At 24.8% G+C, this 11,405-nt stretch overlaps 1 protein-coding gene across 1 annotated transcript; it reads right to left on the reverse strand.

Moving 5' to 3' along the window:
• Positions 1-3,584: 3,584 nt before the first annotated feature.
• On the reverse strand, positions 3,585-8,074 carry LOC145835709 (polyubiquitin-like). Its single transcript, XM_082943416.1, has 4 exons — positions 7,969-8,074; positions 7,373-7,606; positions 7,052-7,158; positions 3,585-3,638 (listed from the first exon to the last, which is right to left on the reverse strand). The coding sequence occupies exons 1-4, from the start codon at positions 8,072-8,074 to the stop codon at positions 3,585-3,587; spliced, it is 501 nt and encodes a 166-aa protein (XP_082799542.1).
• Between the last annotated feature and the right edge of the window lie 3,331 nt (positions 8,075-11,405).

Here is an 11,405-nt window from a genome sequence, read left to right on the forward strand (position 1 = left end):
TATTTTTGATTGGATTAAAAAGACCAGACTAAGTTTGAAATTATCAATAAAAAATAATACTAGAATTAGTATCACAGTCACCTGACACTACACTACTCTTAATTGGAGTCGGTGGCTGAGATGTAATTAATAATTTCGCTGCTGGATTTGGTAGCTGGCGAGATCTTGATCTTGTGGTTACGTTATTAAAGAACTTGTTTTGTTTATATTTAAAACGCGTGATACTTATTATTTTTATTTAATATAAAACTTGCTAGCTTATTACATACAAAAAAGAAGAACTAAATACACATTCATGAAAAATGACAATAAAATAATAATTTTCCATAAGCAAGCTTATAAGACATAATATATTTATACAAAATGATGTTTAAAAAATTTCGTTCAAAAACAAGTAAAAAATTAAAAAAAAAAACACGCAATATTATAAAATTATATACTTATTATTAAAAGCGTAAAAACTTATAAAAAGCTTTACATACGATTACAATTCATCACAAGGTATTAGCGAGCATATGTTTTTTTTTATTATCTTAGAAACTATAAATTTGCTTTGTTAAAATTATATACGGCATCAAAAACAAAAAGTAGTTTTTTAGCTCTCGAGAATTATCGAAAACATACTATATTATTTTTCTTCATATATATATACTTGTTTTTTCGATCTAAGTTTTTCGGTAGTGACTGACTGATAAGTCCTAATGAGGACAAAACCTATCTCAGTCTACCGAAGGATTTGGTTTGATGATCGTATTAATATAACTAAGCCTCATATTAAGCTTGAGTTTGTATCACGGCATGTGAAAGTCAAGGCTTCGTTTCAGTAGGAATTGCGCCGTAGTTTACGTTGATCGTTTTTTTTATTTTTTGTGACATTTTTTAAGAAAAATTACAATATTAACAAAACACATATTGATATAATAAAAGATGCAAGTGTTAAATTTGAATATATTAAAACTTTCAAGTTTATTTATTTAAAAAAAAACAATTGAACTTTTATACTAACAAAATTAACTTTTTATATGTAAAATAACAATAATTAATATAAAAACAAACTTAAAGGCAACTATTGAATTTAAGTAAATAAAAAATTAATAAATCGACGTACTTAATTATTTAATAAAAAAAAGTTTTCAGCCGCATCAAAAAAAAGTTATAAACTATCAGTATCCTGCATATTCTTGTTATTTGTTAAACAAAAATTGTTAAAACATTATTAACCATGTTACACTTTGAGGTATATAATCGGCTTCATGTTATGTAAAATCTTTAAATATTATCACTATAGTTCACAGTTTAAAAATTTATCTCAGTTTTTTTTGTTTATATTGTATTATTTATTTTTTCTCAAAAATATAAAACATGTACTTTTTTGTCAGAAAACCCCCTAAAATGTTTTACATATATATAACACGAAGACTTTTTTATGTATAAAAACATAACAATACGGTTAAAACTAAAACAAAATGTTCTTTGACTTAGAAAAAACATATAACAAAAAATTCAAACTACTTAAAAAAAAATTGTTAAAACATAGTTTATAGACTTTTTTAATTTTACTTAGCGTTGTAACTTTCATTTTACTATTATGTAATTAATACCGATAAAGTAGTTTTTGAGTAATAAATCTGTGATAGAATAATGAGTTATTAATTTTTCACAGTAAATGTAAAAGAAAACTCTATGTTTGTAATTTAACGAACAAATAGGACAAATACAGCATTAAAATAAATATCATATATACATTTAATTGATTTTTTGTACTGATTTAAAGTTTTGTTTTCTTACAGGGTTTAAATTCATTCTTTCATTTAGATTAAATTTTAATTTGAAATGTTTTGATATCCTATTTTGCTTAAGATCAATGTTTTACATAAATAGTTGATAAAACTTAGGTATTGTTTTGCTTCATGAGTTTGTAAAGCATATATATTTTATTCTTAAATAAGTGAAAAAAAAACATCTTTACAAGGTTGTGTAATCCATAATTTATTTCTAAGATAAATAACGACATATCTTTACAAGTTCTTTAATCAAACTGCTATTTAAACACCAGTATACACGAAACATATACATCTATAGTTAAATATTTTGTTGTTCGTTATTAGTAGTTTAAGGCATTAAAAAGTTTATCTTTACTTACTTCAATTGAAATCGACATCATTAGTATTTAAAGTTTCTTAGTGAGTATAATTATTACTTACCCATCATCCGCTAAGAATCTAAAATAAATATATATTGTTATTAAAACTTTTTTTAGTAAACAAAATTAAAGATTCTGCGTAGGTAATGCAATATCTGTTTATAATTTTCTTTAATAACTTTTCGACTATTTTATTAAAAGGTAAAATACTTTTTGAAATTACACGACCTGTAAAAAATAATCAAATGAGTCGAGATTTAAGTTTTGCTTTTCTAGACTAATTGTACTATCGTAGCCTTATTATAAAAAACTTCAGATTAATTTTTAATTTAAGATGTTGTTTATCTTTAATAATAAATTAAAACGGTTAATACAAAAACTTATTGTTTTTTGTGAAGATGATTAATTTTTCAAATGAACAATTTTGAGAGTCTTTTTATTATAACGTTTTTATCACTTACGCCTTCAAGTACAATTAAAGTTTTAATTTTTATTTTAATTATTAAGTTGTGGCAGCTTAAAATTTTTATAATAACATAAATTAATAAAAAATTTGCTAAAATGTTTTTATAATAATTTTAATTATAGAATTGCAATTATCATGTTTTAAATCATCATATTACCGTTTAAATAGATAGTTCACTGCCATAGTAAACGAGCGTGTTGGAAAACTTTTTGGTGGAAAGGTAAGATAAATCAAAGGAAAAGCTTTTACAATCAATAGTTTTTTTTAAAAGACTCTTTGCGTATCACGTGCTTTAAAAAGATGATAAAAACTAAAATTAAACACTATTTATACAGAAATGATTAATTAAGTAATTCTTTAATAACAGTTTTCTTTGAATGCTATAACCAAATACGTAGATAACAAACAAAGAAAATTGTCAAAACTGATAACTTAATTTTGCAAATGACGCAAACAGCTAAAGATCACAAAAAACTTTCAGTACTTAAAAGTCCTTACTTTATTTCTATTATGGTTCTTTATCAGAGTATGTGTAAATAAAACTGGAGTTTTAGTCTTGATTTTTTTAAAATAAGTTTTAAATAACTTTAAGGCTCTGTACTTCCCAGCGTTTCAACATAAAACGTGTTTAACTCATCACAACTATTTTTTAACAGATTAACAAAGTAACTAAAGTCTGTTTTTTTACAACTTTAGACTCTTTAAAAGAGCCTCTGATGACTGCTTTATTTTTGAAAGAAAATTGAAAAGATTCGGTAAAGTTTTGTTGTTTTTTGTAACAAAGGAGTAAAGTAAAACATTGCTCATAAGCATGGTCCTGCATGCGAAATATGTGTCAAAGTTTGTTAACTTTTATGAAAATTTAGAAGAAGTGTCAAATGTTTGTAAAACTTTAGCTAAAAACATAGGAAAGGTTTGCGAAAGAAGGTTCTATACCAATAACAACAACTTAACCTGAATGACAACAAATTACTGTTAGTCACAACAGCTGTTGATCCACAATATCGACCTTACGCTTTCCCTCTTTACCTAAAAAATATTGTTAAAGGGCAGTTAAAATTAAATGATAAAATGTATATCCGTTTCGAGGCTAGACAATGTAGTTATTGTCCTATATTGCAACGAAAGATACCAAAACCACAACACTCTGTAAATTTTGATCCGAAGAAGTTTTCAAATTATTATTCTTTGATTAAAATATAATCAAACACAGCTACACAGGAGGACGAGTAACAGGATTTTATCGATGTAGAAATTGAACCTCAAACTACAGAAAGTTTTTTTACTACTGAAAGTTTGAATGCAGAAACTGAAAATGATAAACCCTTAAACTGGAGATATTTGAGGAAGACATAATTCCCACATCTTGCAAGTTTTGCAAGGAAATATCGTGCTGCATCATCATCTTGTAAGTATACTTAAAGATTATTTTCTGAAGCTGGGAATTTGTACGAGCAAAAGCGCAATTGGTTGCTTTCAATTTCCGGCGAAAGGCTTTTATTTCTTCACAGCAACTTAAAAAAAAACAAGAATAGTCTTTTGTAGTATAACAGAGACAAACTTTTGCGATTGTAGTTTGTTTTATAGGTTTAAACAGTTGCTTAATTTAGTCATCTATTTTTAAATGCCTCAAATGTTGGGAACTACATTTTTTAAGCTTATACCCTACCAGGGGTGTGTCTAGACGTTTTTCAAAGAGGGTTCACTAATTTTTTGTTCTTAGTTTCTCGCTTAAGTACGCATTTCTTAGGTATGCACTGCCAGTTTTGTACGCAACATTTAGCCGAATTTTAGATAATTTAAAACTAAAAGAGCCGGAAAAGATATATTTAAAATAAAAACATTTTTTCAAGTAATTTAATCTATAAAAATTTAAATTTCACTAAAATAATTGGGTAGTTGCCTAGGATGATGTCGCATCAATATCAAGCTAAAATTATATTAAATTTAATGTTGTCATTTTTTTAAGTAATCTCTTTTACCATAGTTATAGGCTAAATAAATATATTTTATAAATACATAAATAGAACTTATTTATCATAAACCAATAAAACTTAAATATCTACTTGCTCTAATTTTCAGATTAAAGCAAATGATACAATAACTTATATATATAACTATACTGTAAAATAAAATCAATTAAGTATTTTAGTTTATAACAAATGAATTTAATTCTAACTATGATTTTATATAGCTTGTTTAAAACGAAGTACAATTTTAAATCACTCATACAAGGCTTGAAATATTTATTTTAAGCCTAAAATTTTGGTTCAAAAAGATATTCAACACAATATAATTTCAGCTTGATATTGGTGCGACATCATCCTAGGTAATTACAAAAAATGTTTAGACTTCTACAACTAAATTGAAATATCTTTAAATTATTATTAAATGTTTGCCTGATGGTGCAGGAATTCTTATGGTGATTTTGATTTAAAACATTTGTGGCTAACAGATATACAAAAATAAAACAACTTATATAAAAAATATTGAAATACCATGAAATGATAAAAGAATAAATTGCCATGTGGTGTAGTTGTCTAAAGATAATTTTAAAACTATCTGAATTGAATTTTTCCTGGTTTAAACCCAGTTGGTCTACACATAAAAAATAATATAAATGCTAAAGTATAAACGTTGTTTTACGTTATCGTATAACAGCATAACACAAAAGCTTCACACAACATTATTATATACAATAAACTAAGCAAAATAAAACTTTAGTGATTATATTGGACATTTTTTATGTAAAATTGCACTTACTAGTTCAAAAATAATACTGTATGAAAAGCAATTAACACTTAGTAACAATTTATAGTGGGAACTAAAGCATCTTCGTAAGAAGTTTTTTAAAATAAAATTGCTACTTTAAAATTTTTACCTATTATGACGTCACAATTGTAATTTTATTTTAAATCTATTTCAGCTGAGCAAAAAAGAGCATTTTTTGTTAAGGAAACTTTTTAATCTTTAAATGTTATAAATTTATCATTCATTGTTCAAAGTTTATTTAATAACCAAAACATAGTCAACAAACAACGTTTTTAGTTATATGCTAAGAATTTTTTTTTCAAGGGGTTCCTAGGAAACAGGAAACTAGTCAAAACACGCCCCTGAACCCTACTAGTCAACTTGAAAAACTGTTTACTTTAGAAAAACTTTAATTATTTATATTGGTATAAACCGACATTAGTAAATAATGTTTTGTTCTAATCAATATGTACAACATTTAATACAATAGATTTATATGAAGCATGTTTATTTCGGATTTAATATTTCAGCCTATTTTATTCTGTTATAATGATTTAGAAATTAACTGTACGAATTTTTTATGTAAGTCTATTTATTTTGTTACTCTTTAAAAGAAAAGTACAGATGTTTATGTGTTAGTGTTGTAGACACTCTGTAAAAAGTATAAACCATTACTATATTAAAGTTTTCATATCAAACGTATTTGTTATAATGACAAAAGATAATGCAGTAAATAAAAACTTATCATAAATTGAGACCCATTTTATAAAAGGACAAAAATACAACATCTAAAGATCTAAATTCACATTTATTTCAAATCTATAACTAGACGAATTTGAATTAAAAGATTTTTTCTACCAGTGTTAGGTAAAATTATTTAAATTTACGTTTTCTCAAGACTTTACTTTTATTTCTAGAACATCTTACAACTGTAGGTCTCAAAATCAAATGAAATATTGTACATCTAACGTATTTCAAAAGTTTGTATCCTCCTTAACTGTATTGTAACTCAAAAGTTTAATAAATTATTTATCAAATATAATCAACATCGTTTTTCGTATTATACTTAAAAATTACCAATTTAAATATATAAGTTTATTTCAATCGAATTAGTATGACATGAAATTATTAATACACTACATTGTAGTTAAGAAAGTTTGTAAGCTATTTATTTCTGATTGTCAAAAGACACTAAATATTAATAAAATGACCTTTTTTTATGAAGTTTAGTTTATTATAATTTTAAGTTAAATATGTAAAACATTTTTTACAATAAATTTATATAAAATATGTTTATTTTTGAAAACAATCAAAATTTTAGTCTATTTTATTTTGTTACTCTGTAAGAAATTATTTTATTGTAAGTCAGTGCTGTAGACAATCTGTAAAAACTATAAAAAATTGTTTTATTACAACTTTTATATCAAACATATTTGTTATAATAAATTAAGATAATACAGTATATAAAAACTAATCTTAATTTGAAACACACTAAATAAAACGACAAAAAACACATCTTTTAAATATCTAAATTATAATTTATTTCAAATCAATAATTAGACGAATTTGGATAAAATATTTTTTACTACTGTCAAGCGTTGAAAATGAATAAATTATTTACGTTTACGTTTGCGTAACACATTAGTTTCTTTTGTGCCTGGACATCTCTTACAACTTAGAAGTCTCAAAACCAAGTGAATAGTAGATTCTTCGACAACATTGAGGTCAGACAAAGTTTTACTGTCATCATGAATTTCTTTACACTGGAAGATCAGACGTTGTTGTCTAACAGTATAACCTGAAACATTTTACTATCAATACATGTAAGTAAACCAAAAATATTTTGATATTAATAATTTGAACAAAATTAAATAAGAAACTATTAAACATTTTTTTTAATTAAAATATTTTTGTAATTTAAAGCATGCTTTTTTAAATTTAAATCTTTTTTTTCATCAATTTTATTTAATTTTTAACAAACATTGTTTCAGTCTACAAGTTTAATACTTTACCTGTCTTTTTTCCAACCTTAGCTTTTAAATTTCCAACTGTGTCAGAAGCATTTACCACGATTATATATTCTTTATTTAAAAAACCAGCATTTTTCACGAACACTCGAAATTGGCCAGCAAGTCTCAAATAGATTTCAGACTTTTTCTGAATGTTGTATTCAGATAAAGTCTTTTCACCTTTGAGCTCTTCTCCCATTAAGCTCACACTCAAAACTTGCTTGCTAGAAGGAGTACCTAAAAATTTGCTCGACATAAAAACTTTTAATTGGATTTGCAATGTTTTACTTTAACAAAAATTAATAATGTTGTGTACAACTTAAGTACTGTAAATTCTTAAAAATTTTTTGAAAGTTTTAATACTTAGTAGATATACATATTTATTATAAACTTTGTTTTTATAATAACTTACATTTAAAAAAATGATAATAGTTTTAAATCAATGTAGTTTATGAGAAAAAACAAACAACAATTATTAGAACTTTTATTAAATACTGATTACCAAAATTCTGTACTTAAAGACAAATGTAATCTAAAAACATATTAAGGTTTTTACTTTTTTGATCATTTAAATAAGTAATAAAAAAACTTACAATTACTTTTTTTTACACCCTTAATCCTAGCTTTCAGAGTTACAGCAGTATCTGTTGGATTGACAACCAACTGAAATTTCACACCATCCAACATATTCACATATATTTTCATATTTGATACCCTCAGCTGAACTGTCGACTCATTCTTAATTTTGTAGTCATTCAAGGACTTTTTACCTTTTAACTGTGTTCCATTGTAAAACAAGCTTTGCTTTTCAAATGGGAAGCCTGAATTTTTTGTTTTACAATCAAAGTCTTAATTATTTCATTTACAATTTAAAATGCTTCTTAAAAGTTTAGCTACTAAAAGTTTTTAGAAGAGCTTTGGATGTTTTAGTTTAAATTGTAACTTATTTTAATTTTTGTTCAATGAACGATAAAAAAAGCGCTCAAAAAGTTAGGTCTAAAGACCTGGTGTACAAAGGAACCTTTTGGTTATCGAGTCGTACACCACATGCTTATAAAGTTTCTTATGAGCTACTTTACATAGTTTTTTTTTATCATTTAAATATTTGATCTTTAGTAATGAACAATCGATTAAACAAAAAGAAAAATGAAAGAAAATAAAACTAAACAAAAATTAATTGAATTTGTGAATTTTCAATTCTAATTTTACATTTCTATTTGAATATGACAGGAGTAATTTAAAAAAACAACCTAAATTAAAATGGCAACTTGCAAGAACAAGCAAGATAAATAAAATGAATTAGTAGATGAGATGAAGGAAATTAAAGGTATGTTAACCTCCTTATTGGACATTAAAGAGAAGATATACTCAATGGAAAAGTCACTTGAGTTCATGAACAGCAAATTTAAAAAATTATGTTAAAAAATTCTGAAATTAAACAAAGAATTTCTGTTCTGGAAACGGAAAACAAATAATTAAACAAAACTTTAAAACAAGTCAATGAGGAGTCAATGAAGAATTTATTACACCTGGACTTCGTTGAAAGAGATCAAAAGGCTAACAGTATAGTTATAAGTGGTGTAGTAGAGATAGATGGTGAGAAAATCACTAAAATAGCTGTGGAAATACTAAAAACAGTAGATCCAGAAATTAGAAAAATTAGGTTATGTCTGTCTATAGATTGAAAAATAAAATAAATGACAAGAAAGAAAATTAAAGTGCCCAAATTAGAGTAAAAATTGCATCCTGTACAAAAAAGAATGAAATCTTTAAAAATAAAAAAAGACTTTCAAGTGTGAAATTTCAATCCACTAAGAAAGTTTACTTTACATCAGTGAAAACCTCACATACAGAAACCAGAAAGTATTCACCACAGCACTTCAGTTCAAAAAACAACAAAATTGGAAGTTTTTCTGGACAATAAAAGGCATTGTTCACTTAAGAAAAAATAAAGAATTGCATATTTATCCAGTAAGAAAAGAAAAAGACATTGTAAGTATAAAAGTTTAATTCAGTAACATTTAAAGTAAAACAATTTATGAAAATCAAACAGTTTATTATATTTGTTAATTATAGTTTTCTAATAGAAATGCCATTTAGCTTAATTAACAATTCTGATTTAAAAAACCCTTTTTGTTATATTTATATTCTTTTTAAAAAAGATATTTTTCCATTTAGAAATATTAATAACACTGAACTTTTCTTAATAAATAATAACAACCTAAATTGAAAATTTAACTTAAATGCTGAAACAAATGTTTTTAGTACTTAATACATTTCTGCTGAAGACCTTGAATTACAAAAAAATAATAATTCAAATGATAAAGGTTTAAGTTTTATGCATGTCAACATAAGAAATCTTAATAAAAATAAATCTCTCCTTGGGGAGCTAATGTCCACATGCAATATTTTTCCATATACCATAGGTATCTGTGAAACAAAACTTAATACAAACAGCAACATAGATTTGATATTACTGGAATACTACAATCTACATTTTGTCAACTCTGAAACCAGACTGGCGGTGTGCTTAATTATATTTAAAAATTTATTTTATATACAATAAGACAAAATTTTAAATTTACTTGCAAAGATCATGAATCACTATGGCCAGAAATATCTGTAGGAATAAATAGTAATAGCAGTAAAAACATCTTAGTAGGGCTAATTTATAGTTATCATGGAAAACATTTTCAGGCATTTATTAAAAAAAAAAACTCCGTTTTTTTTATAGAAAACATAAATAGTTATAAGGATATATGTATTTTTAGAAACATAAGTATAAACTCTTTAAATGACAAAGTTAAGTCAGTGAAAAAATATTAAAAACCAATTCCTAGGATTTGGCTTAAAAAATCTTATTACAGCACCTACTAGAATAAATAGCATGGGAAGTTCATTGATTGAACATCTTTATTGTTCATGTCCGAAAAAAGTTACTAGTTCTTACATATTAATTTCATATATATCAGACCACTTTCCACTTTACATTAATCTAAAAAATTGCAACTTAAATACAAATAACTCAAAAAATAAGAAAAAGTATATTAAAGACTTTTCAATGATTAACACTAACAAATTTTTAACTGATGCAACTTAATTTCTAAACAAACATGAAACAGATAAAGTTATTAAATCTAAAAATTGCATAGATATCAAATTTGATCACTTAATTAGCAAAAATAAAGAGATTACTGACCAAAATGTTCCAACTAAAAAAATGTCCATAGCTAAATTAAAACTAAAATCTAAACCCTAGATAACAAGAAAAATATTAAAGTCTATAAAAAGAAGAAAATAAATTATATAAAAACCTTTTCAAAAACAGTTTTAATAACTTAGTTAAACTACAAGAATACAAAAAATACAGAAATAAAATTACAAAAATAGTAAGAAAATATATAAAAGCATACTATGAAAACTTTCTAAAAAATTCTTACATAAATACATCTAAAGTTTGGAAAGTAATAAATAACATTACTAGTAGACAGAAAAAAGACAGCCATTTTTCACATAGACTAGATGTCAATCAAAATTATTATATAAAACTATTAGACGTAGTAAACAAACTTAACATTTATTTTACTAGCATTTGAACGCAAACATCAACACAAAAAGGTTACCAACTAGGTTTTACTGACAATATCAGAAATGTTAGTTTTAGTGTTTTTTGGTTTGATGCTATAGAGACTGAATTATTTTATATTATCAAGAGTTTAGATCCAAACAAAGGCAGAGGCGAGGATAGTATGTCTGTATAGATCCTTAATAAAGTAAACAATCTTGTATCCCCAGTACTAAGCAAATTAGTAAATCAAGCATTTTATGAAGGGGTTTATCCAAGTAGCCTTCAAAACTTGCTAAAGTGATACCAAAACTAAATTTTTAAATTAGGATTAAAAATATTACCAGGAAATTATAAACCCATTTCACTTCCATCTAACTTAAATAAAATAGTTGAAAAAGTAATCTATAATCTCTTGTACAGTTTTTTTTCTAAAAATAAATTTCTAAATAAATCTCATTTTGGCTTTCG

This window comes from Thalia democratica, chromosome 1, assembly GCF_965202585.1.
Source record: "Thalia democratica chromosome 1, ktThaDemo2.hap1.1, whole genome shotgun sequence".
In the NCBI taxonomy this organism is placed as follows: domain Eukaryota; kingdom Metazoa; phylum Chordata; class Thaliacea; order Salpida; family Salpidae; genus Thalia; species Thalia democratica.

What these genes read in the sequence shown, in the direction of transcription:
- LOC145835709 (XM_082943416.1), bottom strand. Translation starts at nt 8,074, where the DNA reads ATGAAAATATATGTGAATATGTTGGATGGTGTGAAATTTCAGTTGGTT. An exon ending in GATTAAGGGTGTAAAAAAAA is followed by an intron (nt 7,607 to 7,968) that starts GTAATTGTAAGT and finishes GCAAATTTTTAG; the next exon opens with GTACTCCTTCTAGCAAGCAA. An exon ending in TAAGGTTGGAAAAAAGACAG is followed by an intron (nt 7,159 to 7,372) that starts GTAAAGTATTAA and finishes AAAATGTTTCAG; the next exon opens with GTTATACTGTTAGACAACAA.